This window comes from Theropithecus gelada, chromosome 13 (genome assembly GCF_003255815.1).
Source record: "Theropithecus gelada isolate Dixy chromosome 13, Tgel_1.0, whole genome shotgun sequence".
In the NCBI taxonomy this organism is placed as follows: Eukaryota; Metazoa; Chordata; class Mammalia; order Primates; family Cercopithecidae; genus Theropithecus; species Theropithecus gelada.
Genome location: NC_037681.1, coordinates 18,172,827 through 18,190,078, shown reverse-complemented (window position 1 = coordinate 18,190,078; position 17,252 = coordinate 18,172,827). Strand labels below are relative to the sequence as shown.

Sequence of the window (17,252 nt, the reverse complement as noted above, 5' to 3'; positions counted from 1 at the left end):
AAACAGCCTAACATGGTACCCAGGGGCCAGGCTGTGACAATGTAGACATTAAGAGAAAACAAATTATATTTAGTGGATATACATTTGAAAAAAAAAAAAACGTATTCCAAAAAAGTTGAAATGCAAAAAGATAAAGACAAGGAATATGATTAATTTTGTGTCAATTTGGGTGGTGGTTGTTTTGTTTTTGTTTTGAGACAGAGTCTCACTCCGTCACCTAGGCTGGAGTGCAGTAGCCCGAACTCGGCTCACGGCAACCTTCACCTCCCCGGTTGAAGTGATTCTCCTGCCTCAGCCTCCTGCGTAGGTGGAACTACAGGCACGCACCACCATGCCTGGTTAATTTTTGTATTTTTAGTACAGACGGGGAGCGGAGGGGAGAGGGTGGCAGTTTCACCATGTTGCCCAGGCTGGTCTTGACCTCCTGGACTCACGTGATCTACCAAAGTGCTGGGGTTACAGGCATGAGCCACTGTGCCCAGCAATTTTTTCTGTTTGAATAAGTAGAAGACAGTCATACATTTGTTATTTCCTTCATCTAATAAGTATGTCTGCTTACATAGAAACTTTTGTCTATCTTTGTGTGTAATAATGATGGAAGGAAAAAGGAAGTTCTGTGCAAACCCACAGTTTTGGAGCAAAATAAGAAGTATAAGAAGAACGGGGGGTGGGGAGGAAGATAAGCACAGTGGTCACAAAAAGAAGTTGGGTTAAAAAAAAAATCAGTCATCTATGGTAAAATAACCAAGATGCTAGACTAGATCTCTTGTCTGAGAAGGAGAAAAAAACTCTAAGCGGCCTTCTGATCAGAAGATTCCAACAAGAAATGCTTGTTTGCAATCTCTCTACTAAGTCGATATCACGACAAGTGGTTGGTAAGGAACGCTGTTCCATAGGGGAAACACCAGCCTGGGAAAAACCAAAATCTATATGATAAATCTGAGCTCAAAAGTCCTCATTAAACTAACAAGTTAATTTGAAAAAAAAAAAAAAAGACCCAGACAACAAGTAACCTAGATTTAAATTATGTCAGGGAAGCAACCAGGTTCCTGGCGCCCACTCAATGCTCAGTCAATAATCCTGATCACATTTGACACGCATCGTCCCAGAAGACGTTCACTTTTTTATTTTCCAGCGTGGTAAGATTTCTAAAATCCCAGACAGGTATAAAAATAAGAATTACTATTAACCTTAGGAAGGTTTCGAAATGAAGAAATTAATGAAAAAGCCCATAGTATTGATAATAATATGTTTACATATAGATATGGTAGTTTTACAATATTTGTACTTATTTCTTATATTGATGGAGGTGTTTGAAGTTCAGAAAAAAAATCAGCTATCCACTTAAGTAACTTACAGGAGAAAAAAAGACATGTGTTCACACATGCGTAAGTACCATGCTAGCATCAATCATGGCTCACTGCAGCCTCGACCTCCCAGTCCTCAAGCAATCCTCCTGCCTCAGCCTCCTGAGTAGCTGGGACCACAGACAAAAGCCACCACACTCGGCTAATTCTTACATTTTTTTGTGGAGATGGAGTCTGACTTTGTAGCCCGGGTTCATCTCAAGGGATCCTCTTGCCTCAACCTTCCAAAGTGTTGGGATTATGGGCATGAGTCAAAACACACAGCAGGATATTTTATAGCAAGTAAAATTTAGGATAAAGTAGTAACATAATGACACTCTTCACCACAAATTCCTGCCGAGCCCTTCAGATCTCGTCACCTTTACTGCTACCATCCCTGCTCCCAGCTCTAACAGTCCCTGTCCCCTCCTCAGTCCCTCAATCTCCTCCACTCTTCTCCATCCTTTGTGCATCTGGACCTGCATCCATCAGACCAAACACTGCCACGTGCCCACTCCTGGGTTCAATCCAATATCCACCTTGGCTATTAACACAGGAAATACCTTTCTCCCCCATTAAACGCCTGTCTTCTTTTCAGACCATCTCCAACACCGCTTCTTGTGAGAAGCCTTTCCAGAATCCCTCATCTGAATGTGCTGTTTCTACCCCAGTGCTATCACAGCACTGTGTTCACACCCCCATGAACGCATGAGTAACACTACCGATTCTCATCACTTGTCTGGGTCCTTCAGAGACGCACCGTGAGAAAGACTGCTTTTTAAAAAGCTGCTGACCTGACGACTGAAATAGTTGTGGACCAACGTGTGCACCAAAATACAGGAAAGACAGGTAAATGCCAAATGTGCTTTATAGAGTTTGTTACACAGGTGTGACCCTTTGTGACAACTCATAGAGCTGTACACTTAACGATTTGTACACTTTTTAGATCTTTCTTATACTTTCAACATCGCTTAAAGAAGAGAAACTGCACGGCAGGGCGCAGTGGCTCAAGCCTGTAATCCCAGCACTTTGGGAGGCCGAGACGGGCGGATCACGAGGTCAGGAGATCGAGACCATCCTGGCTAACATGGTGAAACCCCGTCTCTACTAAAAAATACAAAAAACTAGCTGGGTGCGGTGGCGGGCGCCTGTAGTCCCAGCTACTCGGGAGGCTGAGGCAGGAGAATGGTGTGAACCCGGGAGGTGGAGCTTGCAGTGAGCTGAGAGATCCGGCCACTGCACTCCAGCCTGGGCGACAGAGCAAGACTCCGTCTCAAAAAAAAAAAAAAAACAAAAAAAGAAGAGAAACTGCTCTGAATGCAATAAATATGTAAACCTGCTGAACTGAAGATGGATTCCCATGCCAACCCTTCATCTTCTTGGTTAGAAAATCATGTCATCTCATCTCAATTGTGGAGGGAAGACAAAACCCTGACATGTGAACATTTATGATTATTTAAGCTGGAAACAAACTTTGCCAAATGAATACTGACTATAATTTGCTTTAAGTTACTTTCTAGCTTCCTATTGGAAATACACAGAACAGAGCTTCTTAAAAAAAAAAAAATGCCCTTTTGGGCCAGACACAGTGGCTCATGCCTGTAATCCCAGCACTTTAGGAAGCCAAGGTGTGAGGATTGCTTGAGCTCAGGGGTTTGAGACCAGCCGTGGCAATACTGTGAGACCTCATCTCTACTAAAAATAATTTTTTTAAAAAATTAGCCAGGTGTGGTGGTACACACCTGTAGTCCCAGCTACTCAAGAGGTTAAGGTGGGAGGATTTCTTGAGCCCAGAGGCTGCAGTGAGCCTGGAGATGGAGGCTGCAGTGGGCTGAGATCGCACCACGGCAATCCAGCCTGGGCAACAGGGCAAGACCATGTCTCAAAAAAAAAAAAAAAAAAAAAAAAAAAATGGCCTTTTATCTTTAGGTTTTGAAAAGTAAATATTAATAGACATGTAAAATATACTTCAGCAAAAAAAGATACAGAATCCGCTTTTCCCAAATAAGTTATTTAAATCTAAATGTTAATCAAATCAACTCTATCCCCAGACTTTCATGTTTACAACATAATTGGCAACTAGAGTTTTCTCCCAAAAACTAAATTCTTGATTTACCGTGGTTTGAATTAAAAAATTGAGGCTAAATCTAATCTAAAAAAATAAACAGAAACAAAAAACAAAAAACCTGTAGGCCAGGCACAGTGGCTCACACCTGTAATCCCAGCACTCTGGGAGGCTGAGGCAGGTGGATCACTTGAGGTCAGGAGTTCCAGACCAGCCTGGCCAACATGGTGAAACCCTGTCTACACTAAAAATACAAAAGAAATCCAGGAAGGATAAACCAGAAGATAGTGAGATTGAATACCTACAAGGGATGGATGGGAACTGGGTAGAAAGAAGGAAGGAACAGAAATGAGACAGAAGGAATGAGAAGAGACACATCCCTCAGCATACCTTTTTTCCTGTTCTGACTCAGAATCAAGATGTTTCACATATCCAAAATGTAAACGACTGCAATTAGCAGGACATGGGAGAAACCCAAAACAGAATACAAACAGTAATATAGGGACCTAAACAGATTATAAATGAATAACATAACCACACAGAAGAGGAAGTGACTAAAATATAAGCTAAGTAACTTTAGAAAACAGCATCTGTATATTACAAGACTAAATACAAGAAGAACTATGCACATTGTACCCTAGTAAATTTAATTTTCACTTGTGTATGGGTTAGAAGTCTGAAACTACTGTTTGTATATAGTGAGATTGAGCATAAGCAATTCTACCGGGATAGTAAGAGTCATATCTTTTTTTTCTTTGAGACAGAGTCTCACTCTGTCACCCAGGCTGGAGTGCAGTGGTGCGATCTCAGTGGTGCGATCTCAGCTCACTGCAACCTCCACCTCCCAGGTTCAAGCTATTCTAGTGTCTCAGCCTCCTGAACAGTTGGACTACAGGCGCGCCCACCACGCCCGGCTAATTCTTTGTATTTTTAGTAGAGACGGGGTTTCACCATGTTGGCCACGCTGGTCTCAAACTCCTGACCTCAAGTGAGCCACCTGCCTCAGCCTCCCAAAGTGCTGGGATTACAGGCATGAGCCACCGCACCCTGCCAGAGTCATATTTTTTTACCATCAGAGACAGGACTTACAAATAAGGAAAAGAGGAGACTAGCATGGACACTACAGTATTCGATTAAAATCCAAGGGATCACTATGAATTCATGGTGTTTAGTTTTAAGAAACGCAGGTGGACATGGCAATAGCTGCGGATGCTATGCATGCACACATGTATCCCCTCGCTCTGTGCACTGAGAGGGACTGGAAAGATGGTGCCACAGTAGGAATGAGCCCAGCGAGACTCCATTCTCCAAAGGAACTAGAGGCTCCTTGGAAAGATGATTGCTTCCAGGACTGGAGTAGAGAAAATACAGGACAAGCCTGGCGCATGCTATGGTACCAGAAAGGAAAAAATGGCTCTAAAAATGATGGAGACTAGATAGTGGTAGTTGCACAACAATGTGAATGTACTAAATTGTTTATTTTAAAAGGGTTAATTTTGTTATGTTAATTTCACCTCGATAAATTTGAATAAAATGATAGGGGCACAACAAAAGGCTCAGAAGCCAACTTGAGGAAGCTCCTAATGGCCACCTCTGAGACAATGTCAATGACAAAATAAGTTACTGTAATAAAGGATCATAACCCACAGAATTAAATAAATATCCATGAGTTCATATTTATGTAAAGAAATAAATGAAGGAGTGCTGGGCGTGGTGACTCAAGCCTGTGATCCCAGCACTTTGGAAGGCTGAGGCAGGTGGATCACCTGAGGTCAAGAGTTCAAGGCCAGCCTGGCCAACATGGTGAAACCTGTCTCTACTAAAAATACAAAAAAAAGTAGCTGGGCGTGGTGGCACACACCTGTAATCTCAGCTACTCAGGCGGTGGAGGTACAAGAATCACCTGAATCCGAGAATCCGAGAGGCAGAGGGCGCAGTGAGCCGAGATTGTGTCACTGTGTTCCAGCCTGGGTGACAGAGCTAGACTTCATCTCGAAAAAAAAAAAAAGAGAGAGAAAAAGGAAAAATGAGGGAGAAGAGACATCTCATCTCTTCGTTACAGTGGAATTCCAATTAATTAATAAGTACAGCATGAATGATGGAAACAGAAAGTTACATTTGGAAAACACCACAGTAAGAATTGCTGCAGGCAGCCATTAAAAAAGAATGAGATTATGTCCTCTGCAGGGACATGGATGGGGCTGGAGGCAGGAACAGAAAACCAAATACGCCATGTTCTCCTAAGCGGCAGCTAAACGAGAACACGTGGGCACGCAGAGGGAAACAACAGACACTGGGGCCTTCAGGAGGGTGGAGGGTGTGAGGAGGGAGAGGATCAGAAAAAATAACTAATGGGTGTAATACCTGGGTAATGAAATAATCTTTACAACAAACCCCATGACACAAGTTTACCTATGCAACACATCTGCATTTGTACCCTTGAACTTAAAATAAAAGTTTGAAAAAACTGCTGCAGGCAAAAATCATCAAAGGATGTTAACATTTGTAGGTAAAAGTATGATGAGAAACAGGATATTGGCTTCCACAAAATGCTTATTAATTACAATAGAAAAATAGTAATTTTACATTGGAAAAGCCTATCAGACACCACTTCAACCAAGTGATCAAAGCAAACATCACCAGTAACAAGACGCATCAACATCACACACCTCCTGATATAACGTGGTAACTGAAGGACACAGCCAGGGTGCAGTGGCTCATGCCTATAATTCTAGCAGTCTGGGAGGCTGAGGCAGGAGGATTGCTTGAGCCCAGGAGTTCGAGACCAGCCTGGACAACACAGTGAGTCCCTGTCTCTACAAAAAATTGTAAAAATTAGCCGGGCATGGTAGTGCACGCCTGCGGTCCTTCCCTCAACTTTGGAAGCTGAGGTGAGGAGACTGATTAGGCCCAGGAAGTCAGGGCTGCAGTGAACCATGATCACACTACTTCGCTCCACCCTGTGTGACAGAGTGAAACCCCGTTTCAAAAAAAAACAAAAAAAGGTAGCTGGGTGTGGTGGTTCACGCCTGTAATCCTAACACTTTGGGAGGCCAAGGCGGGTAGATCACCTGAGAGGTCAGGAGTTTGAGACCAGCCTGGACAACATAGAGAAATTCCGTCTCTACTAAAAATACAAAACTTAGCTGGGTGTGGTGGCGGGCACCTGGAATCCCAGCTGCTCAGGAGGCTGAGGCAAGAGAATTGCTTGAACCCAGGGGGCAGAGGTTGCAGTGAGCTGAGATTGCACCTCTGCACTCCAGCCTGGGCTACAGAGCGAAACTCCATCTCAAAAAAAAAGGACAGAACATCAACATCATTTCTGTGGTATTCCTGTCAGAAATGCATTCGAGTTGTCCCTTGATATCCATGGGGGATAGGTTCCAGTATCTCTGAGGATACCAAAATCTGCAGACGTTCAGGTCTCTGATATATGACACAGTATTTACATGTGACCTACACACAGCCTCTTGCATACTTTAAATCATCTCTAGATTACTTATAATATTATAATATCTAATACAATGTAAATGCTATATAAATAGTTATTATACTGTGCTTTTTAGAGAATAATGACCAAAAAAAGTTTGTACATGTTTCAGGACAGACACAAACGCTGAAGACCTAACTACATTTTCCATCTGTGGTTGGTTGACTCTGTGTATACAGAGATTCAACCATATATACTTATTCAACTATATAAGTATACGACTGTGCCTCAATCTAACCAGATAAATCAGCAGGAAAATTCAAATTAAGGGGCATTCCACAAAAATGTCGAGGACATAAAAGACAAAGAAAAGGCCAGGCACAGCGGCTCACACCTGTAATCCCAGCACTTTGGGAAGCCGAGGCTGACAGATCACCTGAGGTCAGGAGTTCAAGAACAGTCTGGCCAACATGGTGAAACCCTATCTCTACTAAAAATACAAAATTAGCCAGGTATGGTAGAGAGCACCTGTAATCTCAGCTACTAATGAGGCTGAGATAGGAGAATGGCTTGAACACGGTGGGTGGAGGTTGCAGTGAGCTGAGGTCATGCCACTGCACTGCAACCGAGGTCGTGCCACTGCACTGCAGCCTGGGCAACATAGCCAGACTCTATCTCAAAAAAAAAAAAAAATAAAAGAAATTTTGCATACTGGAAGAAAGTAAGAGGACATGACAACTAAATGCACTGTGGGATTCTAGACGACTCTGGCACAGAAGGACGTTAGTGGGAACTCGGGTGAAATTCAAATAAGGTTTGTAGATTAGTTAACAATTTTAAATCAAAATTAATTTTTTGGTTTAGAAAATTATTCTACTCTGATTATATATAAGTTGCTAATATTGGGGAAGGCTAGGTATAAGGGAAAATCTGTGTACTATTTTTGTACACTTATTGTACATCTAAAAGTATTTCATAATAGAGTTTTTTAAAACATTTACTGCTGTTCAACTTACTGTTTAATTTACTGTTTTGCTGTTTTGCAGCTCTCTCCTCCCTCCTCTCCTACGCCACGGCAAGGATATTCCTCTGACATGTTTGAATGCGAATGTATTCCAGATCACAAACAGTGCCTGGCACACAGAAGACACTCAAAAAACACAGGTCGACAATTTCGGTAAGCCAGAATGATGACAGCATATTCCAAATCCTAGACTTAGTATTAATTTTCCTCATATCGTATTTGAAAGCAGCTTTGCTTATTCTGTAAAGACAAACAAATCTAAAAACTCTGATTCCCTGTTTACAAAGAAGCATCATAGTTTTCCATAAAAATGCTTTGCCTGGTGTTTCTGTTACAGCTAACAGGATATGAATCTGATCTTTTCTTACAGTAAGTGTTTTCTCAGAATATACTGCAGTCCACTGATTCAGAGATACACATTTTCTCCCATATTTCAACATCTGAAATCAAGGTGACTCTTACACGTGATGGCATGTCATAGTTTAATCAGCAGTTGCTTTTCCTGCTTAGCAGTACTTTACAACCACGGTGCATCTAATAGTGTATTAAATTTGATGAAATCTGGTAATGAATAAAGCATTTTCAAAATATTTTTGGAGCTCCACTTCCAACGCAACAGAATAAGCTCTGCTGATCCCCTGTGAAGTGAAACTAGTGACAACTATTGTTTTAAAAACCTCTTAAGAGGACCTGAAAATTGCCTCAAGGACAAACAGCAAATGAAGAAATACCTATATGAGAAAACCTATAAAAATTCAGTGAGAAAAGTGAGAGCACAGTATTTGAACCAAGATCATTCCCCGCTCTCCTCTCCTCAGCCAGTGAGGTGGAGACCTCACTCCAGACTACAGCAGCTAAGAACACAGGGCTCCCTTTGCTCTCCAGCTCCAAGCTGTGGGATTTCATCCTGGGAGAATCAGGACTTCAACTTTTCTCCTGCTGCCCCCAGCTGCCTGTAGCTAACGTTAAGTCCCAGGCAAGTGCAATTGAGATGTGGGGGGTCTCTTACTCTACACAACCCCTGCTGATGGAACGGAGGCTCTACCTTGCGTGCAGCGTCCTGAGAATATGAGGGCCCTGACAGCCCTTTCTGGGGCTTGTAAGGTAGTGGTTCCACACCTGGAAAAGCAGAGCCACAAGAACCTCAACCTCCTGGCCTCTCCACTTAGTGCTCAGCTCCTAGAGCGGGGCTGCCACTCAGAGAAAAACCTGTCATTATCCTCAGTCCCACCTCAAGACACAGAAATCTTGTCTGGAGCCACAGAACAGCTCCTGATCGCTTCCCAAAGAAGGAGCTTCATTTGCAACAGCTCCTGGAGAAGTTTGGGCCTAAGAGCCCTCTCAAAAACAGTGAAAGTTGTGGTGAGAGAATGGGGACAACTGTGGATCTAGTGAAGATACAGCCTGGAGTGTGGGGACTAGCTTGCAGGAGACAACCTGCAAAAGAGGTGGAAAGGAGGAGTCCTCCTGGGGTCAGAAAAATATCAGACACTGTCCTCCGAAACTATTTCTTCAAAGGAATCACGATTTTATCATAGAACATACCATAGGTCAAAAAAAAAAAAAGGAACCAAAATGTAGTTTGTAGCAGAATGTATGCCCCAGGGCATTGGTGTAAACAATAAAACAATCAGCTGGCAATTAGTCTAGGAGTCTCAGAAAGAGTAAAGGGGCATCCCAGGGTGAGTGTGGGCAAACCAAGAGCTGAAGCTCCAGCCAGCCACTAAACAAATAAACCAGCAAATAATAACAGGTAAAGGGGACCTTAGTACCCAGGGTTGCTAAAATACATTTCTCTAAAATGTCCAGTTTCCAATAAAAAATTATGAGATGTACAAAGAAACAGAAAAATACAACCAATACACCAAACGGGGAAAAAAAACCAAGCAGGTAACAGAAACTGCCTGTGAGTACAGCTAGACGAACTAGATGTTGGATTTATTTATTTATTTTTATTTCTTTTTTGAGACGGACTCTAACTCTGTCACCCAGGCTGGAGTGCAGTGAGGTGATCTCGGCTCACTGCAACCTCTGCCTCCTAGGTTCAAGCAATTATCCCTGCCTCAGCCTCCCTAGTAGCTGGGATTACAGGTGCCCACCACCACACCCAGCTAATTTTTATATTTTTAATAGAGATGGGGTTTTGCCATATTGGCCAGGCTGGTCTCGAACTCCTGACCTTAGGTGCTCTACCTGCTTCAAGCCTCCCAAAGTGCTGGGATTACAGGCATGAGTCACCATACCCGGCCAGGATTTATTTTTAAAAGGATTTCAAATCAGCCATTATAAATAAACTCACAGAACTAAAAGAAAATTTAATTGAAGAAGTAAAAGAAAGTATGACAAAGTGGCATCAAATATAAACTATCAATAAGAAGACAGAAATTTTAAGAAAGAACCAAATGGAAATTCTGGAGTTGGAAAGTACAATAGAAGTAAAAATTCACTAGAAGACCTTGTGATGGTTAATTTTATGTGTCAATTTCATGGGGCTAAGGAATGCCCAGACAGCTGGTAAAACATTATTTCTGGATATATCTGTGAAGGTATTTCTAGAGGAGATTAGCATTTGAATCTGTAGACTGAGGAAAGATGACCCTCACCAGTGTGGGTGGGTATCGTCCAATCTATTAAGAGCCTGAGTAGATCAAAAAGGTGGAGGAAGTGCAAATTTGTTTCTGGTCTGAGCTAGGATATCCCGCCCTCAGACAACAGCTCGCCTGGTCCTTGGGCCTTTGAACTTGAACTGGGACTTTCGTCATTGGCTCCCTTATCTCCAGGCCTTTGGACTGAGACTGAATTACACTACCAGCTTTCCTGGTTCTCCAGCTTGCGGATGGCAGATACTAGGACCTCTCAGCCTCCATAATCACATGTGTCAGTTCCTATAATAAATCTTCTTGTGTGTATGTGCACAGGTTTGTGTGTGTGTGTGTGTGTGTGTGTATGTGTTCTGTTTCTCTGATGAACCCTAACTAATACACACCTCAACAATAGATTTGAACACAATGGAGAAAGAATTAGCAAACTTGAAGACAGGTTGGTAGAGATTATGTAAGCTCAAGAGGGAGAAAAAAAAATGAAGAAAAATGAACACAGCCTCAGACAAAGGTGGAACACCAATAAGCACACCACCACATGTGTAACGGGAATACCAGAAGCAAAGGAGAGAGAAAGGAGAAGAAAAAACATTCAAAGAAATAATGACTTAATATTTCCCAAATTTACTGAGGAACAATAAGTTATTCATCCAGGAAGCTCAACAGACTCCAAACAGGGTCAATAAAAGAGACCCACAAACACATGGTGGAAATGAAAAAAGTCAAACACAAGAAAATCTTGAAAGCTGCAAGAGAAAAATGACATGACTTACAAGGGAACTTCCATTAAGATTAATAGCTGACTTCTCAGCAGAAATTAAATAGAGGACAAAGGCAATGCAACGACACCCAGTGTTCAAAAACAACAAAAGCCCTTGTTAACCAAGAATCCTATGTCCAGAAAAACTATCTTTCAAAAATAAAGGTGAAATAAAGACATGAAAATAAACAAAAACTGAGGGCATTCATTGTTAGCAGACGTGCCTTATAAGAAACACTAAGGGAAATTCTTCAGGCTGAAAGGAAGTGACCCCAGATGGTGGTTCAAATCCACACAAAAAGCAGCAATAATTATGAAATTAGAATATACACTATTAATGTATTTTTTCTTCTTTCTGTTAACTGATTTAAAAAGTCAATTGTATAAAATATTTATATAATTCATTGCTGGGTCTATAACATGTGGAAATATATCAGTAATACAATTGCCAGTAATAGCACAGAAGAGGTAGGTGGAAATAAAACTGTAATGGGCTAAGGAAATAATAACACATAAAAATAATAATTATAACAATATATTGTTTAGTTTGCAACATTAACAGATGTAATATGTATAACAATACCCCCCAAAAGGGTAAAAAGGAACAGACCTACATAGGAGAAACACTCCTATATATTACTAAAATTAAGCTAGTATAAATCTAAAGCTGATTCTGTTGAGAGACTACTAAAAATACTCAAAAGCAGTGAAAAAGTCATTGATGAAATTAAAATGCTATACTAGAATTCAATCAATGCAAAAAAAGCAATAAGGTAGGAACACAGGAACAAAAAAAGACACGAGGCACGGGAAAAACAAAAAGTCAGATGACAGAAATGAATCCAGTTATATTAATAATAGCATTAAGTATGTATGAATATACAACCCAATCAAAACGCAGAGAGTGTCAGACTGGATTTTAAAAGGCATGATCCAACTATATGTTGTCTACAGAAGACACACAGTAAATTCAAAGATAAACGGATTGAAGTAAAAGAATAAGAATATGTACAGGTCCCATCACTTTGAAAAAGTCTAGTAATTCCTCAAATGATTACACATAATAGAGTTACGATAGGACCCAGCAATTCCACTCCTTGGTAAATACCCAAGAGAAATAAAAACACATGTCCACATAGAAACATGTACCTGAATGTTTATAGCAGCATTATTCATAATTAGCCAAAAGTTAGAAACAACCCAAAGTTCACCAGCGGATGGGTGGATAAACAGTGTGGTATGTCCATACAACGGACCATTATTCAGCTGTAAAAAGGGGCGAAGTGCACATCCTCTCTGTATACTGTGCAGGAACCCCACTGTGAGGTGATCTGCCACTACATGGGTGAACGTTGAAAAGATTAAACTAAGTCAAAGAAGCCAGTCACAAAAGACCACATACTATAGGATTACATTGATCTGAAAATCCGGAACAGGGAAATCTGGAGAGATGGAAAAATTAGTAGTTGCCTAACCCCTAGGAGGGGAGGGGAGGGAGGTGGGGATTAGGACAGTAATAGCTAAAGGGTATAGGATTTCTTTTTGAGGTGATAAAAATGCTCTAAAATTGACTGTGGTGATGGATATATATCTGTGAATATACCAAAAACCGATTCACTGTACACTTTAAATGGATGAATTGTGTAGTATGTAAATTGTATCTCAAGCTGTTTAAAACTGTTTAAAAACATTTTTGCTGAAGGAATCAATCATTTATCTAACAAATGCTTATTACATGTTTACTAAGCACTACTGGATCAGGCACTGCAAAAATAATACCAGTCTCTGTCCCCATGGACAGGGACCTATGACTGCTTCGTCAATCTCGCCCAGGGTCTAGATTGCGCCTGACCAGCAGGAGGCTCCGTCAGGAGCCCTGCTCCTCCCAGCAAGACAGACATGTAACTACTCCTGCCCCACTCTCACAACACCCACCTACAACCGTCCCAGTTTGTCCAATCCACATAATTGGAAATCTGCCTCATTTCTATGTGGGAATCCAGTATACCCCGCTGAAACTGTTACTCTGTCTTGCACCACAGCTTCCCTGGCAGGATTCCTGAAATACTCCCCAACCTATGCCAATCCCATGCACCAGCTCATGTTTTCTTTCCAGTGCTGAATGAGGACTATGTCAAACCAGTACTTCTAGAACCTGTACTTGTAAGATTCTCCCGGGGGCCTGAAAGCTTAAGGAGATGAATAACTCCTCCCTTCTCAGGCCCAGTCCCAAGGTGCAACTTGCGCCAGCAGCGTGCCGCAGCAAGACAGCGGAGGCAGCAAGAGAGCTGGCCCGAAGACACGCACCCCTAAAGATTGAGAAAGGGGCCACGTGGGTACAAGGTAGCAGTTAGGTCAGACTAGGACACTTCCTATTTACAGAAGACTATAAAACCTTTGCCCCATCCTCACTTAGGGCTGACACCATTTTAGGCCTCAGCCCGCCTGCTCATTAAAACAGCATGTTGCTCCACACCGCCTCGTGTTGTCCGTCACGTTGTCTGTTAGCACGCTCTCGGGGTTTGAACCGATACAAGAACCTTGCAGTACTGTGATTACCAGCGACAACACTGAGAGCGCCTAAGAGTCCTATGTGCTGGTATTAACGAGCATCTCACAGTTCCAAAGCAAGAATACTCTACTCCCCTTCAGAACTTGTAGCTGCACATACAGCTCCCGGTACCTGATATGCCCAGTGTTCCCCACTCTGCCTGGCTTGGCCTTCACATTCATCCTTCACATTCTACCTCCTGGGTAACGCACCTGAAGAATTAGGAGCCTCTGCCTCTGCTGTTCCGAGCAACAGACCAAGAGCTAAGAGCATAAGCTCTTGAATGAGGCTGCCTGAATTCAAACTTCAACGCCACTACTTAACATATGACCTTGGTAAGTTTCTCAGTCACTCTGCCTTGGTTTCTCCATTTACAGAAAGGGGATAATATCTCCCATGGTTGTTATGAGGATCAAAATACATATAATACACTTACAGGCAAGCACTGTTATTGTTTCTATCTAATTCCATTTGATGGTATATTTGTTTACATGCATCTTTCCCTGACCAGTCCCTGAGCTGCTCAAAGGCATAAAATTACCTATGGCTTTTCTTATTAATAGCATATAATATAGGGCTAGGCGCAAGATTTGCACATGTAAGGTACCCATGAATGAATGGAAAAAAAAAAAAAAAAACCATTAGTCTAGCAATGTCAAAGGTTATAGAAACCACACTTTCAAAATAAAAATCAGGGCACGTGGTTTATGGGTGCATTAGAATTGAGTCTCTCAAAGCGGGACTTCTCTGGAAAATCCAGGCTGTCTGACTGCCAGCACTATCTAGAAAGAATCCAAATGCCCAACAGTTTTAGCGGTTACAGAAACGATAACATTTAACACAGAAGATTTTATGTAACCATAGCCAGAAACCTGTGTTGATACCTGGAAGAGTCTGGAAAAAACACTAAGTAGAAAATCAGAGCAGAAGTTTGCAAAGAGGAATTTGCAAATGGAGTTATTCAGAGAATGAAGATCAAAGAGAACAGACTGTGTGTGTGCATCTAATACTGCGTGATGAAAGCATCTTTAGCTTTTAAATTCATTTTCATTCAAAAGACAGCTTAATAAAAATAATGATGCTTATTATAAGGCCTTTACATAAGAAATAAAAATAAAACGGAGATTCCAAGACTTCTTAGCTTTCAAATAAGGCACAGTAAGAAGGGTCAAGTTTCTCCACTACTATAATTCTCTGAATAGATAAGTTTCCTAAAATATATATATATATATATATATATATATATATATACACACACACACACACACACACACTTTTCTGCTCATCAACCCTCTTATTTCATAAACAGACTTTTAATAGTCATTTTTTTTGCTCATGTCAGGGAAAATCAATAGTTTGATTAACTATTCAAACTACTTCTTGATTGGCTGGGCGTGGTGGCCTGCACCTGTAGTCCCAGGTACTCCTGTGGCTGAGGCACAAGAATTGCCTGAACCCAGGGGCAGAGGTTGCAGGGAGCAGAGGTCTTGCCACTGCACTCTAGCCTAGGTGATAGAGTGAAACTGTGTCTCAGAAACAAAAACAAAGCACTTCCTGACTAAGCCTTCTCCTTTGGTACAATAAAAACATGAATTCTAAAACGTACGTATTTGTACACAAAGAAGAAAGGCCTTTAGCAAGTTTTTCATTCAACGTCCCCCAAGAGTTCCCCCCAAAATTAGAGTCCAACTCAGAGAAAGACAAAGAATGGGAAAAGACTCTACTTGCTCAAGGCACAGAGCATGTTTTTACTTATATCAGCTTTTTTTAACATATACATGCACAGATATATACATATGCAATATGTATATATAGACACGGATGTAAACACACATCAGAAAAAAATAAGGTCACAAAGCAATCTTTTCTGTTGTCTTCATATGAGTCAATAAAACAACATCAGCAACAGCAGCTTAAATAGCCCAGGTGATGACAGCTACTGTAACAAACCAAATATGCAACCACCTCAACATTTCCATCTTTCTTCTCATCATCAACATTCCTCAATCAAAGGAAAGAAGACAAGTAAGAAGTACGGGTAGGAATTTACTTCAAGTAGTTTCTCTTAAAAAAAAAAAAAAAAAAGGCAAATAAATACATTATCCTTAAATTATAGAATTCCAATCAATGAACAGATAGCTTCTCTTTAAAACACGGTTCAACAGCCTAAACGTAATTAATTTTTAAAAATGTTTTAATATTCCGATCAGAATTTCTACTCATCCCTGCTTAAATACTTTTGCCTAAGGAGTAATCTGTCAATGCACGCAGTTTAAATCATTAACTACATAGCACCCAATCATTAGCATAATTAGCATGTAAATTTCACGAAGGCACTAATTGTGTCCTTTTAAGTGTTTTATGCAACACTCAGTACAAGGAAGCTTATTAAACACTTATTATGTTTAGTAAAAAGAACAAAATGCCAAAACAAAAGTCTTTATTATTCAACTCGGCTGTCATGTATAATAAAAACCACTGATCAGTATCTGTTTCTCCAAGTACAATTATAAGAAACTGAAAACAAAACAAACCCCACTGGAATTAGAAATTCTGTCTCCTCTGTCCAAGAATACTGTTTCATTTTTCTATCAGTAAGAAACTGCCAGCAGACAGCATGTAACATGCAGGATGCCAGGGTATTTGACCTAAGCATTTAGGCACCTTAACCAACCAAAAAGTCTAGTACATGTCATGCACACTTTCTGAGTCATTTTCCTTACCTTTCCCATTTTGCCATGTAGTATACCAAGACAAAGTAAGGAAGGAAGTGATAAATGCTAACGCAGTGGCTACAGTTCCATTGCGGAGCCTCATCTCATTTCACCATCACACTGGTCCATATGTGTACGATGACAACACCCAGGACTGTTTTCGTTTCACCCTGAAAGTCAACCGAATGCAGTCCTCCCGGCTCTAGGCCAACAAAAATCAATAAGAGAGGTTCATTTCAGATGATCTGCAGGAGGAGCCTAGCAGGGATGCCGTTCACAACTGTACGCGGGATTGTCTTTGCGGTCTTCATACGCTGATGCCTCGGCCTTTTCGCTTCCTATTCGGGGGGAAAAGAGAAAGACAAGCTCATTCACTAATGCAAAATGTAAGTTTCTTCATTCACTATTCGTCATTATAAACAGACTTTTGGCTAAATTGTATCTATAAAGATTATCCCTACATCGAAACTACTCATTTAACATACTAGAATTATCTGGTCCTTCTCCTCCTAGAAAAAGAATACAAAACAGCTTCAAACTATATTCCCTGCTCATTGGTTTTGTTTGGTCTGTAAAAAGAAAAGTGATGGCTACTGATTTTAAAGGGAGAAACGGAGCTCACAGATTCCAAGATGAGAACTCTAACGATCACACAATGGTTCCTGAGTAACATAAACTTCACTCTCCCCAGTTTTCCTATTGCACAATAATAGGAAATTTTTTTAAATAAGAAAATTGACAGAATATAACATATAAGGGTCA

The 17,252-nt window shown here is 41.0% G+C and overlaps 1 protein-coding gene across 1 annotated transcript in view; it reads right to left on the bottom strand.

Annotated features, from left to right (window-relative positions):
• MGAT4A (alpha-1,3-mannosyl-glycoprotein 4-beta-N-acetylglucosaminyltransferase A) overlaps window positions 1–16,947 on the bottom strand; it is a 126,488-nt gene extending 109,541 nt beyond the window's left edge. Inside the window, exon 1 of the mRNA XM_025353619.1 lies at window positions 16,500–16,947. Within this exon, the coding sequence (XP_025209404.1) occupies window positions 16,500–16,593 (94 nt within the window). The 5' untranslated portion in view covers window positions 16,594–16,947. The remainder of the gene's footprint in view (window positions 1–16,499) is intronic.
• Between the last annotated feature and the right edge of the window lie 305 nt (window positions 16,948–17,252).